General features: G+C 56.9%; 1 protein-coding gene across 2 annotated transcripts; it reads left to right on the top strand.

Moving 5' to 3' along the window:
- Positions 1-4,415: 4,415 nt before the first annotated feature.
- ZDHHC22 (zinc finger DHHC-type palmitoyltransferase 22) lies at positions 4,416-13,963 on the top strand. Of its 2 annotated transcripts, none has more exons than XM_028508139.2 (3): positions 4,416-4,683; positions 6,523-7,071; positions 11,830-13,963. In XM_028508139.2, exons 2-3 carry the CDS (start codon positions 6,546-6,548, stop codon positions 12,093-12,095), a joined length of 792 nt encoding a protein of 263 aa, XP_028363940.1. In that variant the 5' UTR covers positions 4,416-4,683; positions 6,523-6,545; the 3' UTR covers positions 12,096-13,963. The 2 variants fall into 2 exon arrangements, with proteins under 2 accessions (XP_028363940.1, XP_035868522.1); XM_036012629.1 differs by lacking the exon at positions 4,416-4,683 and adding an exon at positions 5,548-5,756.
- Positions 13,964-25,853: the final 11,890 nt, after the last annotated feature.

The raw sequence follows: 25,853 nt of genomic DNA, 5'->3' as shown, positions 1-25,853 counted from the left end.
TCACGCCAAAAGCTCATGCTTTTTTTTTTTTCATCACACCACACGGCCTCTCTCCGGAGCCCGGGCCATCTCTGCTGCAACAGGGTGGGGGGTGGGGGTGGAGGCAGGGCTGCGAGGTCTGTGTCACCCACTATTTCATGATCACAACATATTTAAGGGTCCTATAAACAGCCAAGGGCACTGCAGTGAACCCCACTGCTGACTGCACCTCCCTCCTTTTCTAAGTGGGATGTCAACCCTGTGTCTCAGTCCCTCCCATCCTGGACACGGGGCACTGCAGGGTGCTCCATGGAGACAGCTGATTGCCCCCTGCCCCTCCTGACCTCCTCTATCACGAGGACGTAAACCCAGGTCCCCTCTGATGAGCCTGCACTCTCTCTCTCAGCCCCCCTTTGTTTCCCTCTGCTCCTCCTCCTTTCCCTCCCCGTAGCCCCTCTCCCTCCCTCCTGCATGCTTGGAGACCAAAGAGCTGTTAATCTTGCTGCCACCACCTCTGCTAAGCTGCACGCTGGTCCACAGGCTCAGGCCTTCCCTCCAGGACTGCCGGAGCGCTCCCTGGAAACCAGGGCTAATTGGTAAAAGATCACATTCATTCTTCCACAGCCTGAATGCTGGGAAGGAGGCTCTGCCAAGCCAAGGTTTCCACCTGGAGGCATCAGTCGCCAGGGAGATGGCTGGGGTTACCTGTCGCCCAGAGGCTGACGTTCAGACCTGCTGTTCCTACCTTGACATGACAGTTTGGGTGACCAGTGAGCACCACCGCCCCCTACAACATACACACTCTCTAGTACCACAAACTGCACAGCGCTTGAAAGCATTTGATTCATGTGCTGCATGCTTACTTAATCTGAGTAATTTTGCATGACTATCTTACACAAAGAGAGATCATGCAGGTCTTTTATTCTGAGGGAGTAGGTTATATACCTGCTCCCTTTATGCAAGTGACACGTTCTAGAAAACCTAGGTATCAATGTGATGTTTGCATGTTAAGTAACATTTTAATTTGAACATAGGCAAGGCTTGCAAATTACTGTGCGGCAAATCTCTGAACCTCAGTTTCCTCATATGAAAAATGGGCTTAATCATGTATACCCCAGCTAGCTTACAGGGCTGCTGAGAGGCTTGTGGAATGAAATTTTAATTTTGTGGATGTACTTTGTAAGGTTACAAAGCACTTTATTACATCAAAGTAATGTTATTGTTAAAAAGACGATGTAGTTGGCCAAGGAAATTACCACCTCCAAAAAGAAATTCGGTGATAACCCAATTTTCATGTACTTGGTTGGCTGAGATGAAGATTACACTTGTATTGTATGTTTTCCAAATCCAGGCAGGCCAGATGGTGTCTCACTAAGCCTTCTGAGACTTGGGGAGCACTTTGTGGTTGCCTCTGACTTGCTCTCAGCAGTAAGGAGTATCCTGTCCAAGAATGTCTATTAAAATCTTAATTTCAGGGCACCAGTTAACCTTGAGACCCCAGGCTATGTCCCGCAGTCCCTCCAATCACTCTGAAACAAGAGCATGAGAATGAAGGAAACTCCCCAGAGCTTCCTTAGGGGTGGCCCCTTGCATTTGGAATGTTCTCCACCCCACACCCTTGGGATGTTACAAGGCCAGACAGACGTGTGTGGGGTCCCCGCCCCCACCCCTCCCCAGGGAGAAGCCGCTTGCTGCATACAGTTCCTCTCTTTGTACACACTCGGAGCCAGAACGGAACGATTGCCAGCTGGGAGGGAATTCATTTTATTCCAATAACACCACCAAGCAGCGAGATTTACGGCACCCACTTCTGGGAAAGCGCTCGGCAGCAGTCAGACGCCCGCCTGCGCCCCAGTCCCCTCGGGACAGCCTGCAGGTGTAGTCATAGCATAGCTCAACTCTGAGGCTGTGTGACACAGGCGATGGAGAGTGTGGTTTACAAATTGTCTTCTGATGCAAGATCAGTGGTGACTGCATCCTCGCCAAACATTTGAAAGACCTTGAAACACCACTTTTCCTCTCAGAAAAGGACCGGTGTCAACTCATCCGTCAATACACTTTAGCTCAGTGTCTCTTCTGGGCAAACCATCGTGTTAGGGGATCTGGAGGAGACCCCCCCCACACACACACATATTTCCAACCTAGACCAAGAGCTCTCATCCTAGTTGGAAAAATAAGACTTTCTTGTGCATAAAGATAAGGGCCCAGAAGAGAGCTGGGAGGAGGAAGAAGATAACAGCACCCAACCCCCAGCTGGGACTGAGACACTTAAATTGTCTTGCCCCCTCTGATTGTTGTCACCACAAGGAAACACCTTCATCCCATCCTGTTGTCCTGTTGTCGTCCTGTCGGTGAGAAGGCTGAGAGCACAGAGGTTGCCGGACTCGCCCAAGGCCCCACAGCTGGTGAGTGGCAATAACGTGTTCGTTCTTGGGAGCGTTTGAGAGCTTGCTTCCCAGCCTGTCAGCCGCTCGTCTCAAATACACCCCTTTTTTTTAAAGCATTCACCCTTAGTCTGCTTCATTCTGATGGGGCCAGAATCAAGGCAAGATTTTTAACTTGACCCCCCTATTGATTTTGTCTGGCGTAAGCTCCCATTTCTGAACACCAAATCCCATTTGGCTGTACTTCCTCTGGCTCAGTTCACTCAAGGGGAGGGGGCTGAGGGACTACTAACTCTAGATCCAAAGCTTTGGGGTGCTTTTCTGTGGATCAACCAGAGCTCTGAACAAACCATTGTTCCTGTCCCTTCCACAGCCAGATCTCGGTCTGCTTCCTGGCTGGAGCCTCCCCTCCCCCACTGACATCTTCCCACATTCACTTAGCTTCTCTCTCTCTCCCCTCCCCTCACACACACACAAATTCAGACACACCTTCCCACCACACACCCATATGCCAAATAAAATTAGAACTACCGCTGGAATTTGAAGGTATTTAGGGAACAGAGATCTTCAATCAATACAGCCCGAGCTGAGAGCCCTCTGGGCTCCCTGCCCCCGGAGCCAAGGCGAGAGGCGGCAGAGCCTGTGAGAAGAGCCCGGACAGCTGGACAGCCATGATCTGGACACCGCGTGGCTCTAACGGGAAAAGGCCACTCGTGCTCCCCTGTGGCCGCCCTGTGGCCGCAGCAGCTCACAGGGCCACCAGATTCTCAGAGGTCAACACCTGGCAAGCTGGGCTGTTTCCGCTCATCTGTAAGACCCTTTCAGAGCCTGAGGTTTCCTGGCCCCCCTTTTCATTGTGAGGTACACGGATGAAATACAGAGAAAACGGTATCTGATGATTCAAACACATAGGCTGAGCTGATAAGCATATGGCCTTCATTTTAAGGGATTGCTCTAGTTTTAATCAACCAGTTGAAAAAGCCAATAAACAGTGATTTCTTTGTTATGTTTGCCTTCACCCAGAGATGTGGGACAGGGCAGGTAGGGGGCGGCAGGCATGACAGACCAGGAAACTGAGGTAGTGGGGGGGGGCTCCCATATGCCCGCAGTATTCCTAAAGCTCCCCTGCCTTCTTCACCCATACCACCTTTCGACACACACTGTCCGAGCGTGCCCACCTTCTCGGTGCCCCTCAGTACTCACCTCAGGACAGTGAGTTTCGGAAGGAGCACAGAGGAACAGGGAGATGGGACAGGGTGCCAGGCAGATGCTCCTGGCTCCAGCTCTGTCTGGATAAGCCCCAATGTTGTCCTCCCTTCGCCCAAACGAGAGCTCCTGCTGGGTCTCAGAGTGATTACTGGGCTGCACAGAGGCTGAGAGGGGGTGCATTCGTTCAAATCCAGGCTCTGCCACTACCCCGCTGTGTGACTCCGGGCATGTGACTTAGCGTCTCTGTGTCTCAACCTCCTCATTGGTACAGGGAGGGATATCAAGCTTCTGCTGGGAAGATTAACCGAGCTGCCTTATGACAAAGGCTCAGCACAGCGCCCGGCGCTGAAGGCCGATAAACAGTGTCAATAATTATGCACTGATACTCAAATAGTACTTACCATGGTCAGGCCCCGTTTCAGGGCTTTACACATATTATCACTTAATCCCCACACCTCTGTTTTACAGCAGAGGAAACCGGAATCTGAAGATCACACAGGAGTGAATGGCGGATATGCAGACCCTGGAGACAGGCTCTGGCGTGGGGGTCTCAACCCGTCCGTGACAGTGACGCTGATCGTTATGGCTGTTGCCCCCGCAGGCTGAGCTGTGAGCCCCCCAGGCTTCTCTCTGTCCCAGAGCGGAGAGCGGGGAGAGTGCTCAGCCACAGTGGAGAGGCAAGAGCAGGTGATGGCTACAGCTTCCACACTAGAGCTGAATCAAGATCCCAGGTGGAACCGGTGGCTGAAGTCAGGCAGGGCGCCCCAGCCGGCTCCGAGGGAACTAGGTAAGGGAGGGGTGGGGGGCAAGTCCAGGACGCCGAGCGGGGTGGCCAGAGCGCCGCCCCCAGAAGGGGAGGAAGGGGTGGCGAGGGCTGGGGGGTGGGGGGGTACCCAGCTGCCATACCCGCCGCTTCCTGGCCCCCACTCGCCGGCGCCCAAGTGGGAGGACCACAGCTGCCCGCTCCCTTTCCACACCCCCGCTACCTGCCCAGTCCCCGAAGCGAATCGTGAGGAGGCTCTGAGCCAGCGGGGCCGAGCCCACAACTTTGCAGCTTCGGGGAGGGCGAGAGTCGGCGTCCAGGGCTCCTCTTATCCGCGACTAGAGCTGGGTGAGCTCCTTTCCCCACCCCTCTGCGGCGGTGCGGCGGCGGCGGCGGCGCAGGGGGCGGCTTCCCCGGCGTCCGGGAGGCGGTGGCCGAGAAGCCCGCGGCGGCCGCCCGCGCTGTCTGCCTCCCTGGGGTTCCGGCCGTGCCTCCCGCCGCGGGCGAGGCCGGCGCCGGTGCTGAACGGACAGCTCCCCTCGTCCTCGGGCCGCACCCGCAGTCTCCGTCGTCTCTCCTCCCGCGCAGGGCCCGGGCCGCAGCCGCCCGCCCAGCGCGGCTCACTCCCCCAGCCCCAGCCCCAGCCCTTCGCCTTCCAGCCGCCGCGGCGCATCTGGAGGCTGCTCCTGCGCTCCCCTGGCGACCGGCGTGGGGAAGACACTTGCTTCCCCGGAGCCCCGGGCCGAGGGCTCTCTCTGGGGTGGACAGCGCCGCTGCAGCCCCAGGGAGCGCGTGGCCAGAGGCAGGGCCGGGCCCCCAGCGACCACCCCTGAAGGTGTCTTGGGCTGGGCCCGGGCCGCGGAGAGAGGCCCGCGGCTCCCAGGGCGGCTGCGGATCCCCGGGAGCACTGGCACCTTCAGAGGGGACTCCAAGGTGATGCTGGGTCGCCCAATCGGACGGGACAGCCTGGACGCAGGCCCTGGGGCATCTGCCCATCCAGGGTGCAGCAGCCTTCCCAGAAGTTTTCTCGCGCCTCGGGCTCTCCTCTCCTTACCCCTAGAAAAGTTCTCTTGGGCGCCCAGAATCCTGTTTCCCGGTGGCCTCCGACGCTGGGCAGGAGCCAGGGCTGGGGGGAGGGGGCGGGAGGAGTGGGGATGCGGCCGGGGGCTGCGCTGGGCCGCGGGGGTCGATCAGCAGAAAGGCTGGCGGAGCACTTGCTCCCGAGCCCAGGGCGGGCTTGTTGGTACCGAAAGGGTTTCGGCGCCATCGGCGTTGTTTGGGTTTCTAGCTCCAGGAGGGCGGGAGGCGGGCGCGAAGGGGGGATTTTAATATCGTCGCCTCAAATGAAAACGCTCTTTGCAAAGAAAATAGCCGGGGCTGCCGGCGTGGAGAGGTGGGCTGACCAAGACCGGCTGACACAGGTATTCCGGCTGCCCCCACCCCACCCCACTCGGTGCCTGAGCGCGTGTGTGAATGTATCGATTGCTTTAATTGATTTTTTTAAAAGGCAGGTGGCAGCGGCTGCTGGTGTGTACACAGATATACACATACACAAACACAGACACCCAGGCACACATAGATTACACGTACAGAGTCACACAGGAAACACCCCCCCCACACACACATACACACACAAACATCACGGACCCACAAACACACATACCTCCAAAGAGTCAGGTTACCGGTGAGGTCCCTGAGTATTGCCCAAGGTGGGGTGGGGGCGGCGGCTGAGAAAGGGGAGGTGAAGCAGGACTTCCATCGTTTGCCTCAGTCCCCACCCCAAAGCCTGTCCTTCTCTTCCTGGGGGGTCTGAAGGAGAAACCCCAAACCTGGGCTCTTTTCCGCTGCAGTAAAGGAGCGGCGCCCTAACCCCCTACCCCCCTCTGTTGCAGAATGCGCACAGGCCCAGCCTCACTCTCCTTGTGCCCGGCTCCGGGGCGCCCGGGGGTTGCCTAAGTCGCTCAAAAGCCGAGGGAGCGGGCACCGGGAAGTACAGCCCGACCCCCGGGGGCCGTTGTGGTCTTGGGGTCGCACGCTGGCTCGGCCCAGGTTAGGAAAAGGGGAGGGGTGATCGAGGAACAGGGACCCGAGAGCGAGGATGTGCGTGGAGCGGGACCAACAGACAGCGCCGGAGGAGCACCCTAGGGCGCCCCCTAGACACCGCAGTAAGTCTTGCTCTCACCCTAGGCCCCTTAGGAATGTAATCGAAGATGCTGGCCCTGAGGCTGCTCAACGTGGTGGCCCCCGCCTATTTCCTGTGCATCTCCCTGGTGACCTTCGTGCTGCAGCTCTTCCTCTTCCTGCCCAGCATGCGCGAGGACCCCGCCGCCGCCCCCCTCTTCTCGCCTGCGCTGCTCCACGGGGCACTCTTCCTGTTCCTCTCAACCAACGCCCTGGGCAATTACGTCCTGGTCATCCAGAACTCCCCTGACGACCTGGACGCCGGCCAGGGGACCTCCTCCAGGAGAGCTCCGTGCCCCCCGCCCAGCACCCACTTCTGCCGAGTGTGCGCCCGAGTCACCCTGAGGCACGACCACCACTGTTTCTTCACCGGCAACTGCATTGGCAGCAGGAACATGCGCAACTTCGTCCTGTTCTGCCTCTACACCTCCCTGGCCTGCCTCTACTCCATGGTGGCGGGCGTGGCCTACATCTCCGCGGTCCTTTCCATCTCCTTCGCCCACCCCCTGGCCTTCCTCACGCTCCTTCCCACCTCCATCAGCCAGTTCTTCTCTGGTGAGTGGGCCTCGAGAGGCAGGTTGGGGCTTGTGCAAAGACCCCTCCCCAACCCCAAGTTTGCCAGATTTAGAAAACAAACAAATCCAGAATGCCCAATTAAATGATAATTTCGGATAAACAACGCATACCTTTTTAGTGTATAAGTATCTCCTAAACACTGCATGAGACGTACGGAAAACATCTGCTGTTGCCTATCTGAAATGCAGTTTAACTGGGCATGTCGTAGTTTGCCTGGTAACCTCTCATCCTGCCCCCATCCTCACCACCTCCTCCTTGCTCACCACTGTCCATTTGCTCGCAGTATCGTGGTGATCCAGGCAATACACCGGCTCTGTGCCAGGCGGGCTGGGTGCTTGCCGTCCTTCCATCCTTCCATGCAGCCTGGGAGGTACACCCATGCCATGACCTCCCTCTGCCCGGGCCCCGGCCCTGCTCACACGCCACCCCAAGGCCTTTGCCCTCCAAAGGTCTTGCCAGCCCACCACAGTAAGGCCCACAGGGTGCCAGGCCAGCCCCAGCAGGAGACTAAGCTCTGCCCTCCTGCCCATTGTTGTTGACCCCTCCCAGGTGGCTAAGGTCTGAAGATGCCTTGGAACCGGGGCGGGAAGGGGGAGCTTGGTTGGGGATGCAGCCATGGATGATGGCTCCATCCTCACATGACAGAGTCACCGCACTGGTGTGGGATTTGTGCCTCCAGGAGGTCCTCACACAGGCAGGGGCCAGACGTGAGGGGCTTCGCTGAGGTGCTCAGTGGGGCACCCTGGGGAGGGCTGTATGTAGTGTGCCCAGGAACAGCTCCCTGGTACCTGGCCCAGAGGGACCCGGTGGCAGTTCTTACCACTTTACCTGGCCTTGAAATCTGTCCCTCCCTCATTTCCTTCTTCTCCACCCCTACCCTGGCCTTGGACTCGGGTTGACTTGGTTCTTACAACTGATTGTGTGCACCTGTGTATGTGTGATATCGTAACCTTCCTTTCTCAGATGAAGAAACTGAGGCTCAGATGGGATTAACTGGCTTGCCCAGGATCTTCCTACTACTGCAAGGCAGCCCCTTGCCTGCCCCTCCCCCCTCCAGCAGCAGAAGGAATACAACCCATTTCCTCACCCACTGGCATTTCAGGGACAAAGAGGGCATGCGGCTACTGCCACTGAGAACCCAGGGTTTTCTTGATGTGCCTGCGCTGGACACTCATAAACGTTCTGCTCCACTCCGGAGGCAGCCATCATTTCAGTCTTTGCAGGCACAGAACCATTGTGCCATTTGGCAGTGGGAACACAGAGACTCAGGAAGGACCCAGCTGGGGGGTTGCCGTGAGGTCTGGTGGCTGAACTGAGCCCAGAACTCCGCTCTCGGGCCTTCTGGATTCCGATGCTGGCATAGGAGGCTGCTGGGACTGAAATAACCAGGAGGAGGAAGGGTAGGTGGGCGGGCTAGGGGGTGGAGTGTGAGCACAGGCAGGTGGAGGGAAGAGGAGAGCCAGACAACCTAATTACACTTTCTCTTCCAAGTGGTTTTATCACATAAAACTGGGTGGTTCCAAAGGGAGGACCTTGAAATGGTTGGATCTGAGATAAGCCCAGGCTTGAGGCCTATCCACACGTGCGAGGTTCGGGAGGCAGGGAAGAAAGGAAGAAGAATCCATTTCTCCGATCTGACGGGAGAACCGAGCCAGTAAGCGCCTGCCGTGGAGGCCGGGGCCCTGCTGCCGCAGAAGGACGAGCGCCATTTTCGTCTACCTCCTCGCGGTCCCCAGCAGGAAAAGAAGGCCAAGATTTCTCATCTCCAGCTCTCCCATCTTGTCTTCCTCTGTTGCCAACCTTCCACCGTTCCCCTTGCCAGTCCTTATCCTCCCCCCTCCCCAGCACATGCCCCCCACCTCTTCTGCGCCTCCCTCCCTATCTCTCCCCACCCCCGTCGATTCTCAGCCCAGGTGGTTGAGGCTGCTGCCTATCTCTTCCGCTCAGGAGCACAGGAGGGAGTCAGAAGGCCCAAGTTCTTTGCCAGATTGAGCTCTTATTTCCCAACTGTGGTGCTTTTTGTCCCCAACTGTGGTACTGTCACCGAGTCATATCTGCCACCAGAACATGGGATGGCTGGGAGTGTGGGCCCTGTGCGTTAGAAGTGGAGGGGGTCTTCTGGTGGCTGCTGCCCATGGGCCTTTAGCGGATGCTAAAGAGGTAGGAGGCTGGCCAGGTGGATTTTAGAAGTTGTCTTTTCTTTGGTCTTCGTGCAGTCTGTACAGGTTGTGTCACCTCTCTGAGCCTCCTTCTTCTCACCTAGGAAAAGGAGATGATGCCATCTGACCTGTGTCATGGCATTTGTATAAGCACGCCAGCATGGCAGATGCCCTCAGAGTGTCCAGTAGAAGGGAAAGGGGATCAATGTTTATTGAGCGCCTATTATGTGCTACCCGCTGTGCAGGTCTCATTTCATTTAATCCTCACCACAAGTCAGTGAGGTAAGTATTATCATCTCCATTTCAAAGGCTCAGGAACCAAGGGGTCAGCGAGGTTACGTTGCTTTGAGGCCGCACAGAGAGCATGATTCCAAACCCAAAATCTGGACTCAGGGTTACCAGCCTCCAGAGCTCATATTCCGTCTCCTCCACCACGCTGCCTCTCTAAAACTGTTTCTGGAGGAATGAGCCATTTTGGCAGCGAGGGAGCTTCTTGTCCCTGAGTGTGCATTAACGATGCTCGGCAATGACCTGTCAAAGGTGTCATAAATGCTTGGCAGGAAGCAGGGAGGGAGAGATTGAATGGTGTGACCATTCAGGTCGTTTAGAAAAACTGTGATTTTTCTAGAAGAAACAGAACTATTATTAGATAGTTGAAAGAGCCAAAGCAGCTGGGTTAGGCAACTTCAAACATTTCAAGAAAAAGCAGGTCCCCAGAAGAGCTTTTGGTAGCTGCCGCAAGGGGCCGGGAGAAGGCCACAAGGTCTCTTCCGCATGCCTTGATTTAGTGCCAGAAAAAAAGCTCGCGGAAAACAGCTTGCATTAGCCCAGGCTTGTCCCTGAGGCTGAGATGCAAGGCAGGCCCGCGCCTGACAGCTCTGATGCCCTCACACCCCAGCTCAAGAGCCATCGTGGCCTGTCAGTACTCCCGGAGCCCAACAGAAGCCAGGGTCCCTGGACCCTTCATCTCCCGTGGGGCCGCCTGAGCTAACCTGTGCTGACAGGAAGAAGTGGGTCGGAGGGACGGCACAGCCTAGTGTGAGGCCTGTCCTGCTGCTGCCCCCGGCCAGCTGACAGGGCCCTCAAAATGCCAGCTGGAATGAGCTTTCCGTCCCCTGGGCAGATGGACTTATTTTTCTCCAACTTTGTAAATAGAAACCTGCTATCAAAGCTCCTAGGGCTGAGGGCAAGAGGAGGCTGCTAATGAGCAACCGCAAGCCAGGCCTGCATCCTCCTGGTGGCTGAGAATGCCACTGCTCAGGCTGGACACGTTTGAAAAGCCCAACCCTCAGGGGTCTGAAAATTGGAGCCTGGGAGACTGGGGAAGAGGTAGACCAGGGCCAGGGGATGCCAGAGAAGGGAGGGATATGGCTGATGTTTTCAGAGGTCAGATAGGTGGTAAGGGCATGTCTGGAGCAGGCACCTCATCACCCTGGAGGAGGTGGCGGTGGGCGTGCCCTGCAGGACAAGACAGGCTGAGGAGGGCTCTCAGATCCTCTCCTGGGTCCACCTCCTGGCTGCTGGGTGGGACAAGATAAGTGCCTGCGAGCCCTGGGATGGTCTAAGGTGTTGAAGTTGAGAACCTTTGGGGCATAGTCTCCTCATCTGTGAATGAGCCTCAGCAGGGAGCACCACGCTGAGTGTAAACCAGGAAACTGGCCACTTTGCACACACCTTTCCTGAATCATGCGGCCCTGTGGGACCAGTTCACAGACGAGCAAACTACAACTCAGAGAGGTTCAGGGACTTGTGCGAGACCACAGAGCTGGGAGATTTGAACTTAGCCTGGACCGACCACCCCAGCTCTGAAGAAGAGTGTGGAATCTCTCAGTGAATGTTTAAAAACTAGTAACAGAGAAAACTTGTCTAGAGGACTTTACAAGAGGTTCTGCCCAAGGCAAGGGGCTGGACTAGTGACCTTGGGGGCCTCCTTCCGCCTCAGCAAGCTCTGATTGACGGGACATGTTCTGGTGGCCCAGCGTCCCCTTGTTAACATTAATGACTAAAATATTCTCTAATTCAGAGCTCTGCGCTGCCCTGGGAGCTTGGGACCTGTTCGTCCTGATGACTAGACACCACTCTCCATCATGCTGTCACTTTCCTGAGTGCCCCCCCACCCCTGCCCTGCCCGCCATGCTTCCAGCTCCACAGGGAGAAGATGCTTCAGTCTAGACAGCTGCCCGGGCGCCAGCTCCCTCTCTAGGATCCTCAGCTCACCCCTCTTGCCTCCTGAGAAAAAAATCCCTCTCCCTGATTCCAGAGCAGAAAGAGAAGGCAGAAAGACAGGCATGTCTGGTTCAGGGCACGTTTGTGTCTAGGTTCTACCCAAAGAAGCATCCTTCCCGACATCCCCAGGCCATTTCTGGCCTGGGGAGTCAGTCATCAGCGCTAAGAAAAAGTTGAGACAACTAGTTATTCTTTCTCTTCCTCGCTGCTGCGGCGCAGCGAAGCTATAAAATGTAGCTTCGGTCTCATCCATCTCCCTCCCTTCGCAGCGGAAAGCGCCTGCGGAGATGGCAGGCCCGTACGTGGCCTGGGTGTAAAGCGAGTCTGTGTTTCCCCGCCCCCTCCCCTGCAGGAGCTGTCCTCGGTTCTGAAATGTTCGTCATCCTCATGCTCTACCTCTGGTTCGCCATCGGCCTGGCCTGCGCCGGCTTCTGCTGCCACCAGCTGCTGTTGATCCTGCGGGGTCAGACCCGCCACCAGGTGCGGAAGGGGGTGGCCGTGAGGGCCCGGCCGTGGCGCAAGAACTTACAGGAGGTGTTCGGGAAGAGGTGGCTGCTGGGCCTGCTGGTCCCCATGTTCAATGTGGGTGGTGAGAGCTCCAAGCAGCGGGACAAGTAGCGGGCACTCCCAGCATTTCTCTTTCTGTGTCTTGACTCCTCCTGAGCATAAGACCATGGTACCCTTGTCTCCACCCATGACCCACTACAACCTATGGCTGGGGGTGTCCTAACATCCACCCCCCACCGGGCCACATAGAGAAAAACGTTGGCTGGTGGATCGCGACAAGGAGGAAAATGAGGCCCCCCGGCCATTTTTGCCCTCCCCACAGGCCAGCCAGGTGGCTGCCAGGAGGCCGCTGCTCTGGTTCCTTTCCCTCGGGGTCCCTGCCTTGCCCCTCGGCCGGCCTATCCGCCCCCTACCGTGCCCCCTGGCATACTGCCATGGGCTAGAGCTCTTCCTCTCAGCCCCGTGTTGGGAGTGCGGAGTGAATTCTTGCTGCTAGGAGCCTGCTCCCTGGGACCTGGAGGCTGGCAAAGATGTTTAAAATTACAAAATGTTTAAAATGACCAAGTCTGCTGTGCCAACTGCCAGGAAGGTTGGGAAGGTGGGGGGAGTGTCCTTGTCCCCTCTGTGGAACTGTGGGCGATGGGAAGGAGAAAGCACTCAGTAGCTTGCTGCTCACGCCACCCTGCCCCCGAGTTGCCAGGCCTTTCCTTGGGACACAGCAGCCAATGGTCTGGGACATCCAGCTGCTGTCCCCTGTGTACCCTGCCCCTGCTGGCCACCCCAGCCCAGTCCAGGATCTGGCTGGGTACTTTCTCTCCCTGGCATGCTTCCTGCCTTTGCTAGATGCTGGGAAGGCAAAGAAAAGGGAGAAGAAAAGGGGGCATGCTGATAAATGATAGAGGCACGTGACTACATATGCATAAGGGTGTGTGTGTGAGAGAGAGAGAGAGAGATAGAGAGAGAGAGAGGGAAGAGAATGCTTAGGGAAGGGGAAGAGAGGGTCACAGAGAGGTTGGGCACTGGGATATTTGGGGAAAATGATTGTGAGAGAGGTGAATGGGTTCATTTCTTCCCTGCATTGAGGACTTTCTGGAAACTAAAGTGGTTCCATGTTGGGACATCTTCCTGGGGGCCGTGGGGTTGTGTGTGAGTGCCGCTAGCCTGGAGGTTTCCCAGCAGGGGCTCGGCAGGCACGCCATGGAGAGACCCTCTGCACAGGGTCAGGGGAGGGCAAGTCTCTTCCCATCCCAAGATTCTGGAGTCCTCTCTGATTGCCAGGCCCGGAGGCAGGGTCTCTAGGGGTGCCTGTGAGCCGTGTGCTTTCGTGCAGGGTAGACCGGGCATGGAGGAGTCTGAAAATCACGATGCAAACTTTTAGGGCCCCACCCAGCTGCTCAGGAGAGAGTCTCTGGAGGGAGAAAGTCTACCTGGGTTTTAATGCTAGTGAAGGAGGTTGGCATCTGAGGACAGGGAGATGGAGCAGGTCAGAGGCAGGTGGGGACAGTGGTGGGGAGAGCAGAGCTGGAAGGTCATGCTCAACTCAGAGGGTGAGATTGGGAGCGTTGACGCTGTGGACGGGGGACACCAGAGGAGGGGTGCAACAGCCAGACCAGCCCTGTTTATCTGACTGGCTCCGAACAGGGACACAGCTGTGTGTTCTGACATACGAGGGAGTGGGAACAACACATGTGTCCCCTCCTGACTGGGTCTCGGGGTCAGTCAACCAGCCATGCAGGCAGCAGGGCTGAAACCCACACTCCACAGTGTCCAGCTGGTGGCCATGGCCACCCCAGCTGTTGCCACACATCACCCTGAGGTCTTGAGCAGAGCTTGGAAGGACTTTCCCTTGGTCCTGCTTCACGTCCCCTAGAGGACTACCATAGTAATGGCTCCACCCCGTTAAACTCCCTCCCCTTTTCCTTCATTCGTGAGCCCTACACACGTGCTTATTTATTTAGTGCCAGCTAAGTGCTCTTCTGGGCACTGACACACAGTGGTGATCGAGACAATGAGATTCCTGCCATCGGGGGCATCTCATCACTGCCCCCATGCACTGCCTTCCACCCCCCGAAAAGTGGTACCTCTGCCATCTTGGTGGTCAGCAGGGCAGGTCGTGTGGAGGGAAAGGACAGAGCAGAAAGGGCTGAGGGAGAGTCCAGGCTGCCTGGATGGAGGAGTCGCTGGGGGGCATCTCCACCCAGCCCTGGCCATGATTGGTGGTGGGAGTGGAAGGGTGGGGGAGAGGCCCTGGGTGAGCCAGGCCTCGGCTCTCTGTTGACTGCAAAGCTCCAGCCTGGGAGCCAGCACAGCCATTCACAGCCTCCTGGAGCCTCAGCCCTGTGAGGCTGGGCACTGGGGGAGGGGCCAAAGGGAGACCTGCAGGGGATTGGCTCCCGCAGACTGGGCAGTGTGTGTGTGTGTGGGGGGGGGGGGGTGATGGGAGAGGAGGTTGCCAGGTGTGGGACTTGAGGAGCGTTTGTATACATGGCCCTGTATTGTCGATAAAGAACATCAATAAAATATGTGGTTTTTAAATTGGATTTGATGTGATCACATGGGTACTGTGGTTGGTAGCAGGGCCGCAATGCACTGATGCAGTCATACCAGCTGTTAAAATATTTAAGGTAAGTATCAAAAATACTTCTGCCTAAGTAGGTACATCATCTTTGTCTAGACTGCTGCTGCCTCGGATGCTCCTGCTCCTCCCCTGGGGCCCTGGCTCACCCCACAGTCCAGCAATTAAAAGGGCATCTGTGTGGGACCCCCGGGTCCCTGCCCCAGACTTTCAGCAGCATCCAGTGTGATGGGTCAGGGTTGTGCTGTGTGGCTGAGAAGTGCGTGGGTGTCAGCCCTGGTCGGCAGCAGGTCCACAGTGCCGGGGTCTGTGAGCCCATGGGACCGGGGCTGACTGGTTAGCCCGGGGACTGGCTTCCTCTTCTCCCGCTTCCCCCTCCTCCCACCTCTCTCCATGTTGGAGGACGGGTGGTGGAGAATGAAGAGGCCACCTGCTCCCCCAACACAGCCAGAGATGACCACCCCTGAGGATCAGCCAGGGCCCCCTGCCCTCTCAGCCCCTACCTACCACACCTGGAGACCTTGGGCTGCCCAGCCCTAGATTTCAGGGAGTGGAGCCTCGGCAGCTGGACAGGAAATGGGAGGGACCCAGTAAGAGGCATTCTCAAGGATCTGAGTGTGCTGGGACCAGGGTCTGGGTGGGAATGCTGGCTGTGGGCCGGGTCAGGAGCGGGGGGTGAAAGAGTCCCTTCACTGACAGGGAGCATGACCGGTGGGGTGCTGGGGTGGGGGCCCAAGGTGGTTCTGAGTGTTGAGACAGAGCGATCAGGGTGACCTCAAAGGACAGGCCCTCAGGAGCACTGCGGTGGGGAGGAGACCATGACCCTGGGGTTCAGGGCCACCCGAGCATTCTCCTCTGTCATTGGTTCATTAGTTGCCAGGTGACGGCATCATTCTCAACTACCACTCTGCAGCTTTACCAGGAGGGAGGGGTCCAGGGTGATCAGCATGTTGTCCTTTGCTGCACAGCTCTCTGACCCCCCAAGCTGAACGGAACCATCTGCCTGTGGCCACAGAGGTCACGGGTCCTCTGGCCACACACCCTGCAGCAGATGGAGTGAAACGCTGGGCTCCCCCGTGCCTTCATATTCCCATCTGGACAGTGGGCACTCTGCTTTGGCCCGTGTCCTAGTGTCGGATTAGGCTGGCTCGAGGGGACCTGAGCCACACCCTCCTCTGCTATGACGAAGCCAGTCCGTAGGTCCCAGTGGCCTCTTTTTAGCAAGTCTCTTTCCCCTAGAATATGGTTGTCTTTGTCACTTTATGCATTTGGTCCTCTAAGTGCCCTGGCTCCTCTCTGTGCCCTGTGCCCTCCAGCTGGGCTCACTGCTCCCCTTGTCCCCCTCTGGCCCTGTCTCTGGGCACACTCTCAGGGAGGCAGCCCCTTCTGCCGGGAGAAAAGGAGGGCACGAGCAGGGAGCAAGGATGCTGTGTCCTGCACTGCCTGAGATGGTTTAGAGGGGTGGCAGAACCTTGGACCCGGTCACCCGCCAGGGCGAGCCTGCTGGAGGGGCAGGGGCCGTCTGGGTAGCCCGGCTGCCTCGACGTCGGCCTCTGCCTCTGCCCTCGTTCCTCTCTGCGGGTGGTGCTGGCCCAGCTCCTCTGTTCATTCCTCAAACATTCACTGATGCTGACTGGATGCCAGGCCTGATGCCAAGAACCAGGAATTCAGAGATGAAGGAGACCTATTGCCTGCCCTCGGGGAGCCCATGGGGGACAGGACCAGTTGCAGAGGGTGTGGTTCTGTGGCTGCCGGGAGGGAGAAGAACGGGGAGCTACGGAAGCCCAGAGGAGAGCGCTCACTTGGCTGAGGGTAGGCTGGAAGGCTTCCCAGAGGAGGAGCCACCGGGGTCATGGAGGAGGAGTAGGAGTTGGCCAGGTGGAAAAGCGGGGCCATGGGTGGGAGTAGGGGCAGGAGAGACTGGGCAGAGGCAGGGACGGCAGGCGGTTTCTGGGATTGCGAGTCTCATTTGGGAGTGGTGGGCACATGAGTACACCTGCTGAGCCACACTGCCCGTGACCCCTGCCTCCCCCTCCTCGTCACTTCTCACGAAACCCTGACTCACCCTCGTTCAAGGCGGTTCCTCTTGAGTAAGTCAAGTACAGACTGACGTTAGTTATTCTAATGGTCAGCAGGGTTCTCCAGGTCAGAGACCACAGGCAGAGGTCGTGTTCATTCCCCAGGGAATCAGCCTGGGGACATCAGCGACCCCTAGACCTCTCTCCCTCTCTGGGTCCTGAGACCGGCCTCTGGGAGCTCCCCGTCTGTCCTTCCTTCCCACACGGCCTCAGTAAACGGGGTTGGAAGGAAGCTGTTTCTACCAAGACGACTTCCAGGAGCTAAAGTCACATTGAAAGGCTGAAGACTCTGAAATGTGGGGATAACATTTCACACTGCACAGCCCCCCACCCCAACTGGGGAGGCCCTCTGCACCCAGGTGGGCACCTGTAGCCCCATAACCTGGTGGCCTGACATGCCTCTTCCTTCAGCCTCGGCCCGTCCAGGCCCTCTCCATCCTACGTCCCACTTCCCACAGGGCCCCGTCTCCCAGGTCCAGCCCCCGGGGGAGTCTTCCCTGCACTCGGCCCCAGCCCATCACTCTGACTGCCTCCCTCCTGCGAGGGTTCTGTCTCTCTGCTGTGCTGTAAACCTTGGCGGGCAAGCAAGGCGACAGCGGACTCCTCCGGTTTCCCCCAAACCCAGCACCGAGTGTAGGGCACAGTGTTGTCACTGTCATTCGTCCATAAGCAGTAAAGACCAACATTTACTGAACTCTCTCCATGCCAGGCCCCTGTCATACACACATTTTACCTGTAGGAATTATTTAGCCTCATAGCAACCCTTGTGGTATGCTTTGTTACTCCCCCCACTTTCCAGGTAAAGAAACTGAGGCACGGACAGGTTATGTAACTTGCCCAGAGCCTCATGGCTAGTAATCTGCAGAGCTGGGATTCAAACCCAGGCTGCCTGCTTCTGGGGTTATCCTTTGAACGCAGACCCTACACTATCTTTCTGTTGTGGACTATTGTAGACACCCAATCAATTTCCGCTGAAACGTTACAAGGGGTTGAGTTTTTATTCATTCAGCCGCTGATTGATTCATTCATTCAAGATGCTTCTTGAGCACCTGCTCTGTAGTGGGCACTAGCGGGTACAGAGAAAGGAACTAGGCTCAGCCTCCGCAGCCTTCCCAGAGCCGCTGAAGGTGACTCTGCAGGTGAGAAGAGGCTGGCTTCAGGGTGTACGCGGAGTGTCTGGCCCCTCCCGGGCTGATGATAATGGGCAAGTTGCCTTGCATGCAGCGGTCTCTTTCAGAGCTTGATCGTGGAGGTCCGAGGACAGTCCAGGCTGGGACCCTACCCCAGCGCTCAGGGAAAATGCGCAGCCAGGGAACAAGACCGGAGCTATTTCTGGGCTGCTGCTTGCCCAGGCAGTGTCCGGATACCTGCAGGAGGGGACCAGATGCTGTCAGAGGGCTGAGCACAGCCACCCCCCAGAACTGGGACAGGGCACTGAAGAGCCTTAAGGAGAACAGTGTCTGCCACAGCTCCTCTGGAGAAGTCGCTGGAAAAGAGAAGCCTCAGAGGGGCCAGGGGGATGGCTGGTGCTGCAGGATCACATGCCTGTGTCCTCCCCACTGAAGGCGGCCTCAGCACAAAGCCCTGCAGGCTGGAAGCAGGGCACTGATCTGGAACCCGGAGCCCAGAGCAGCGGAGAGGAGAGCAGGCACTGGGGTGCTGTGAGGCCTTCCAGAGAGGAGGCAGGCCCTGCGTGCGCTCTGCCCCAGAGGCCCTGTCCCCAAATGTCCCCGTTCTGGCTTGGTTATGATGCTTGAAATCCCCACCATTAATATCGCCTTAAAAATAGCATTGCTCCCCACCCCACCCCCAACTCCTCCTTTCAAATTCTGGGAGGGATCGGCTTGAGCTGCCCTCTTTTCCTGCCTGACAGCTGAGGGTTGGGCCTGAAGTGTTAGAGGCAGGGGAGGGGAGAGTGGTATCCAAGGCAACTCTCTGGGGGGAGCTGAGGGGACTCTGAGAGCAATGGGGCCCCTGCATGAGTGGTGGTGGGGGCGCGGTGCCAGCCTGGGTAACTCCTCCAGCATGGGGCAGGAACTAGGCCTCTGATGGGCAGAACTGAGTGGGGGGTAAGGGGTGGAGGTGGGGCCACCTATCCCCATCGTGTAAGTGGTACCTTGGAAAGATCACTGTAAGATGAGTCCAGAGTGGCCACTGGCTTTGCTGCTGAGTCCCTGTGTGACTCTGGACAAGTCACTGCCATTGCTGGATCCTGGACTCACTCTTAGACTTATCAAGAATTGAACACTCTTAGTCCTGGCTGGCATAGCTCAGTGGACTGAGTGTGGGCTGCGAACCAAAGTGTCACAGGTTCGATTCCCAGTCAGGGTACATGCCTGGGTTGCAGGCCATGACCCCCAGCAACCGAACATTGATGTTTCTCTCTCTCTCTCTCTCCCTCCCTCCCTCCCTTCCCTCTCTAAAAATAAATAAATAAAATCTTAAAAAAAAAAGAATCGGACACTCTTGGCCTTCAGTGGAGCACATGGTTTGAGTTACTTCCCCCAAAGGGGGGAGGTCTGCTTTGTTCTACTTTGCCACAGACTCTGCCATTCCCAATTGTCCCACACAGAGTTACTCACCCTCTTCCCCAACCAGTAGGTTCCCTGGAGGCTTCTGAGTTTGTGATCCCTGAGGGACTGAGTTTCAGAAGATCTGAGCTCTAGCCCTGGCTGTGCCCTAGATATGCCGAGTGACCTTCGATGAGCCACTGGGCCCAGTCTGGCAGACCCGCTGGGGGCATTGTGCTGTGGACAGCAGGAGGGAAGGCAGGAATAGAGCTTAAGAGAAAAGGCAGGGAGGGGTATGATTTGAGAGTTGGAAAGGCAGAGGAGGTGAAATCACACGAATTTGATTTTGATAGGTTCTTAGCCAGCAGAGGTCACCAGCAGCAGGGGAAGTGCCATCCTGCTTTTTACTCAGACTGTGAGGATTGCTTGCCAGGTCCAGGTGCAGAGAGAGCTCAGCGATCCAAGCCAGGACAGCGGCCAATTGAGGCTCATCCACCTGAGCGAGCCTGGCACTTGAGGCCGAGAAGTCCCTCGCACGTGCTGGATAATTAATAAGGGGGGGGGGGGGGCGACAGCTCACCGGAGAAAGGATTTAATTAGCAACGCTTTCAGGAGAGAAAATTAAATTACAGGAAACAATGGTGCCCTCCGAGGAACACGAACCCTCTAAATCGATTCCTCAGGTCCCCGCGCGTGCCAGGGCCGTAATTCCGCTGCTAGGTCCCACCCTGTGGGACAAAAGACGCACGGGGCTGGAGCTCAGCCACCTACGGGGTGCGCTGCCGCGACGCGCGCGTGCGTGCCACCCCAGCACCCTCCAGGGCCCCGCTGCTGTGGCTCGCTCCGTCGGACGGGGGCGCTGCCGGGCCATACGCCCGCCAGTCCCCGCGCCCGGGCTCTCCCTGCAAAGGTTGGAGCGTCCCGGAGAACCTAGGGCAAAACAATCCCCAATTGAAGGGGCTGCTGCGTTTCTTGCTTCGCCCAGCCACAAAGAGCTTCGGGTGTCAAAGGGTGAGAGCTGGGCCCCAGACTCGTGCGGCTAATAGTGGTTTCACCCTAGACTCATCTACGCTGCCGAAAAGTGGGGAGAAGCAGCAGCCTGACCCTGGGAAGTAGAGTCAGGGAGAGCCAGGACAGAGCAGCCTTGTCCACACCCGGATCCCCCTTACCTGGCTCCCATCCATCACCCCCTTACCCCTCAGGACCTCACTTTCAATCCTGCCATCCCTCCACAGGTACCAACGGGGAACGCTGTCCCCTCCACCCACTCCACCGCCTCCCTATCACGTGGGAGTATTTTTATTTATATCAGTAGAGACCATTCTTGGGCTCGTGCCAGATCCAGGCCGTGTGGGGAGAGTACTTGGCCTAGGGAAGTTCACTGAATCGTGAGTCCTATGGACATGACTAGCCCAGATCTGCAGAAGAGGAACCTGGTGCTCAGAGAGGCCGAGGAAGTCGCCTGGGAACACACAGCTGGTAAGTGCCGATGCTGACATTCACACCCCATTGGCCTCTGAGCTCTTCTCCAGCAGGGCAGCGCTGGTTTTGATCCCCAGTCTCTAGTGCCAGGCCTCTCACTCAGTAGGTGCTTAGTAAGGATTTGCCAAATGAACGGCAGGTGCTTCCTTGTTTGTCAGAGGGGAGGCTAACAGCTGAGAGGCTGTGAGGACGAGATGCGATGGTGTGCACGCAACACCTGGCACTGCACGTGGGCCGCTGTGAGCATCCGGTAAAGGCTGGTGTCAGTGCTTCTCAAACTTGACCGTGTGTGGGAGTCACCCGGGGATCTGGTAAAATTCGGACTCCAGTCAGCTGGGCCTTTGATTCTGTGTTTCTAACAAGCTTCCAGGGGGATGGTGATGCTACTAGTCACACTTACTGTATCGTGCAGGCTAGTCCCTGCACAAGCCCGGTTCAATCCCAGTCCCACAGTGGGGAGCCATTGTAGTAGTTGCCGGCTTTGTCTGCACACTTGCAGTCACCGGCGGAGTTTTCAAATTTACTGGTGGGAATTGGGTAGAGGCGGTCCTGCCTCCCAGAGAATCTGATTGAATTGGTTGGTCTGGGTGTGGCCTGGGCATCGGGATTTTACGAGGTCCCCAGAGGCTTCCACTGTGCAGCCAAGGCTAGAACTTCAGCAGCAAAGGTGCCTGAGGAGGGCAGTATCAAGAGCAAGGTGGGAATTGATAAAGTTCACCAGCTACAGGTGTGGAGAAGAGATTGTGCCCGTGGGAAGCTGGGCCAGGTGCGAGATTAAGGATCCTGGCTAGGATAGGGCAGAGGAGCAATAGCTCCCCACACCCTGGCTGAACAGCCCTGAAGAGGGGTGAGGCCTGGGACAGGCTGGGGAGAGCGTGCTTGCCAAGTACTCTGAAGGTGTGTTCCCAGGAGGGGCTCTGTTCTGGGTGCAGCAGGGTGTAGGACGCCGACGGAGAGCTGGGCTGGTTGGCTGCTCGCCGCCTGTAAGCACAAACTGAACGGCTGACCTTGGATCGAAGCCAGCGCAGCCGGCCCGTCCGCAGCCCTCAAATGGCTGCAGCAACGTTCTTATGATTACTGTTTGTGTGATTACTGCTCTCAACAGAGCGCCCGCCATGCGAGGCTACTGTTCTAGACACTGTCTACAATATGGCACGGTCATCTCTGAGCAGGCAGTAACCCAGCAGGTCCGCCTCCCCCGATGCCTCGTGTTCTTCCCTTTGGCTAAAATGCTGTGCCCATCGTCCCAGCTTGCCTGAACTCCACCATCGGCAAAGCCGAGCTCGAACCTCAACCGGCCCTGAGTTCCTTTCCAGGCTTTGGAGCGCTCCTCCAACTCTGGTCTGGAGTTGGCCTTGGGCACCGGGCCATACTACCCTGAGTGTCTCCTTTCCCTGGGAGTCGTGTCTCATGGCTGAGCTGTGAGGGCTCTGAGGCCGGGACCACGTGCACTCTTCTGTGGGTCTTGGGCCTCAGCAAGTGTTGGGTGCTGCCAGGGACAGGATTAGGTCCTACTGCAATACTTAGGAAAGTGCTCTTGTTTGAGGTGGTGTGAATGCTTCTGCTGGCAGCCGGGGGTGGGGGGCAGGGGGCAGGGAGCGAGGGGCTGGGGCAGGGGGCAGGCAGGGGAAGACAGATGCAGGTGCTGCTGCCGAGGAGCTCAGAAGTCTGAAGGTGAGTCACTGAACAGGATAATCCACTTCTGAGAACTCTCCCCTAGTGTGTTTGGGTGTTGAGGTGAACTTATCAACTAATTAATATATATGGAGCCTATATCAACACTTCCGTTCTCAACTACTAGTTTAACGTTAAGGACTCTTGCCCTTATCAACGGATGCTAAACCCAAAGGTTGTTAGAATGTTAATCTTTACAATGAAGTGAGTAGGACGTGTCACTTTAACCGGCTTACACACCCAACTTCAGACGTGTGAGACCGAGGCCATGGTGGGGTGGGGGTGGGGGGGGTGACTGGCTGACTGACGGTTTACTGCCGTCCCACTGGGACGTGAGCAGGGGCCAGCTGTGCTGTTTCCTCTGCCATTTCACACTCCACAACTAGGTCGTCAGCTCCTGGGACATAAATGTGTTGGCAACTTTACATTTTCGCTATCCTGAAGAATCACAATGGCCATGTTGGGCGAGGTGAACTTCAGGAATCATTAAAACCTTCCCAAGTAGAAATGATCAGGGTTTGAGAATAGTACGGATTTGAGGGTATGTGTGTGTGTGTGTGTGTGTGTGTGGAAAACGGAGTGGTGGGGACCACACGGTTGAGGCTGTTAAAGGTCTCCAGAGTGGGAATCACCGTGAGGCTGACCTGTGCTATCAGGTGCTTGCTCACTCCTGACCCTGTGGGTCCTGGAGCCCTTTCTTCTTGAGATTTAAAGAGAAAAAAAGCTCACTGGCAGGGACACTCACCACTCACTCAGTGCCTACTCTCCTGTCTCCCAACCCCCCGCAGCTCCTGGCCACTCCTGTCACGGAGGAACAACCTAACACACACAGCAGCACTAGGAACTCACCAGCTCACTAGTAACTTACTTAGTGACTTCAAAGTGTAGCTGAGGCTTGGAAAATGCTTCAAGAATGAGAGCAGCACACTCTTCCAAATACTCTTGACTAGACAAGCATCAACGTGGAGGCTCTGAAAAGAGACTCGCACCTCAGCCATCCTCAGCCCCTGGGTCTGCCGCGGTGCTGGGACCCCTGGAGAAAGCTCTCACCGTCTGAGCCGCACTTGGAATTTCTTCATTGGCCGCGGGTGTCCTGGGGTTTGGGCAGTTCACTGCCCTTCCTTCCCTCTCTGTGGTCTGCTTAAGCGGCCAGTCATTTGCCTGTCCTGAGCAGCCCAGTGGCAGTCGAGGAGAAGCCCAGGGGACTTGCTGGGGAGCGGAGGGGTCAGACTTGCACCTTCACTAGGGGGACCACACCCCCGATCCAGGCTTCCGTGCATCTGTTCAGTAGGATGCAGAGCCTGCCGAGGATGCGGGTTCGTGTTTGTGGGTATCTTTAAGTGTCTTCTCTTCTCCCAACTCGGGGGCAATGTATTGACTTGTGTAAGGAGTGAGCAGGAATGGTGATTTCAACCCAGCTCTCTCTAGGGGCATTTCGGTTTTACCATCTACAGGTAGTAGCAGGTACTGGTTTCTCGGGCGCTCTCTCAGCCCCAGACGAAGGACGGTTTCCAGGCCAAGCCCTCCCATCAGCCCCCCCCTCCCAGCGGTGGAAGGCCTGTGGGTGCCCCCGGAGGGCACGGGCCCCGGCACGCCTCTGTTACAGAGACATTTCCCAGAACTGTGGAGCCCTCCTCCAAAGCCACTGCCATTCCTGAGCCTTTAGGAAAATTAAAGGCGGCTATTTTTACTCTTGGGCTCTCAGGCCACCCGGAAGGCCTCGCTCCGCTCGCTCGCTCGTCACGCAGCCCGACAGGGGCTCTCACGCAGGCTGGCCTCCGTCCGCTTTCAGCTTGCATTCCCCACCACCTCCTGACGGCCGCCACCCACTCCCTCGCTGCGTTGTTAACTTCGGACTCCACAGGCTTTCCTCTTGTTGTTGCTCATCCCCTCCAGCTGCTGGGATCGGAGGCGGGAACTATACAGACTGTTCTTTCAAGTGACTCTCTCGTCTTGCATAACCACCCTTCCGAAAGAGAGAGAGACAGGAGGGCCACGTGCTCTAAGAAAAACGGAGCGATTCTGAGAAGAAAAGGCCAACGTACTTGGGCCCACAGAATAACTCCTCGCAACAGACCAGTCAGAGGATGGACAGAGATGTCCCCTCTTCCCATTAGCTGTGAGATTTTGGTAAAAGATGGTCTTAATTATTACAAGCAAATGACCACCCCAAAGGGGTGGAATGCCATCACTTGTATTCATTCCATTGCTGGGTTTGGGGCAAGGAGGCTGCCTTGCTCTGTGGAGCAATTTTAAAACACTTGAGTCATTTCTCTTTTGCACTCCACCGTAATCTCTGGATGTCAAGTGGACAGCAGAGTGTTACTCGGCTCCTCTTGTGACAGAGGAAGCCACGGCAGCAGGAACGGGTCTGCCACCCGCTGTCTGTCTCCCTCCCCCTCCCCGGCCGTTCTGCCGCCCAGCCTGACCTCTGGGCAGGCTGCGAGTACCTGAGAAAGAATGTTAAATCAGCCTAAGAGACTCCTCCTCAGACGCGCAGAAACATCCTTCCTGGAGGCGGGCAGAGAAATCAGGAAGGAAATAAGAGCTAAATGATAAGACTCTCCAGGACATAAAACCAGTCACATCCTTCATCCCAGGTGGGAGGAAAGCACTGATGGCAGATGACTGACCAGGAAAGGCCATTGTTTCATTTAACCCCCAAGTTACTCTCCTGTGGGACTAGTAATTCTTTGCTTGGGAATAGTCTTTTCTAGGGGAATTGGTGGATCCATGCGAGCTGCATCCAGGTAATGGTAAGAAAGACACCAATGTGGACTGGCAAAATGGCTCTTCCAGAGTCACCTGTAATAAGATAAAATCTGGCAGAGCACTGTCATGTAAAGCCATCTTGACAGAGCACTAGGAACCTACTTTGTAGGTTAAAATATTTTTATTACAGTAACTTGACGGCTCACCCGCCTGTAGGAGAGCCAGAGATCTCACGGGCGGCTGGAGCCGAGAACTGTGGGGAGAACCAGTTCCGATTCTTTATTATGCAGCTGAGAGGAGGGACACCTAGACAGGGTCAGCGACCCATCCAAGGTCACCTCGTCAGTGAGTAATAGACGTGACAGGCGCGTGCACGGCTCCAGACCCCAGCACACAGGCTGCGATCTGCAGCAATGCCATAAAAAATGTCAATCAGACAGACATGTCCACACACGGGCCTCCTGGGTGGACATTGTTTCCACGTCTGGAAATCATGCTGAGGGGCCGAGGGGCGCGCGCTCAGTGACTGTGCCCGCCTCGGTCCCGCAGAACCCGCCTTATGGGCCCCTGCTTGTGTGGGTTCCCAGAGCAACTCAGCAGACGGTGTGGGGGAGAGACAGTGCTGTGAGGTTAGACTACGGCGACCCTGCAGGCCTTTAACTGAGGGTAAGCTTTTTGTTCTTCCAGGGTCTTAAAAACACCCCGCGAGGGACTTGGGGGGCAGGGAGGACACCACACATCTCCCTGGTGAGACTCCACAGGTGAGCCTCGAGGAGGAGCAGGCACCGGGAATCGACTCCGAGGAGTGCGGAGGCAGGCCTGGAGGTGCCCTTGCCGG

Source organism: Phyllostomus discolor, chromosome 1 (genome assembly GCF_004126475.2).
Source record: "Phyllostomus discolor isolate MPI-MPIP mPhyDis1 chromosome 1, mPhyDis1.pri.v3, whole genome shotgun sequence".
In the NCBI taxonomy this organism is placed as follows: Eukaryota; Metazoa; Chordata; class Mammalia; order Chiroptera; family Phyllostomidae; genus Phyllostomus; species Phyllostomus discolor.
This window is presented reverse-complemented; position numbering and strand designations above follow the sequence as displayed.

Excerpts from the sequence above, each read along its gene's own strand:
- ZDHHC22 (XM_028508139.2), top strand. The coding sequence starts at position 6,546 with ATGCTGGCCCTGAGGCTGCTCAACGTGGTGGCCCCCGCCTATTTCCTG. Across the intron at positions 7,072-11,829 it reads CATCAGCCAGTTCTTCTCTG|GAGCTGTCCTCGGTTCTGAA; the intron begins GTGAGTGGGCCT and ends CCTCCCCTGCAG.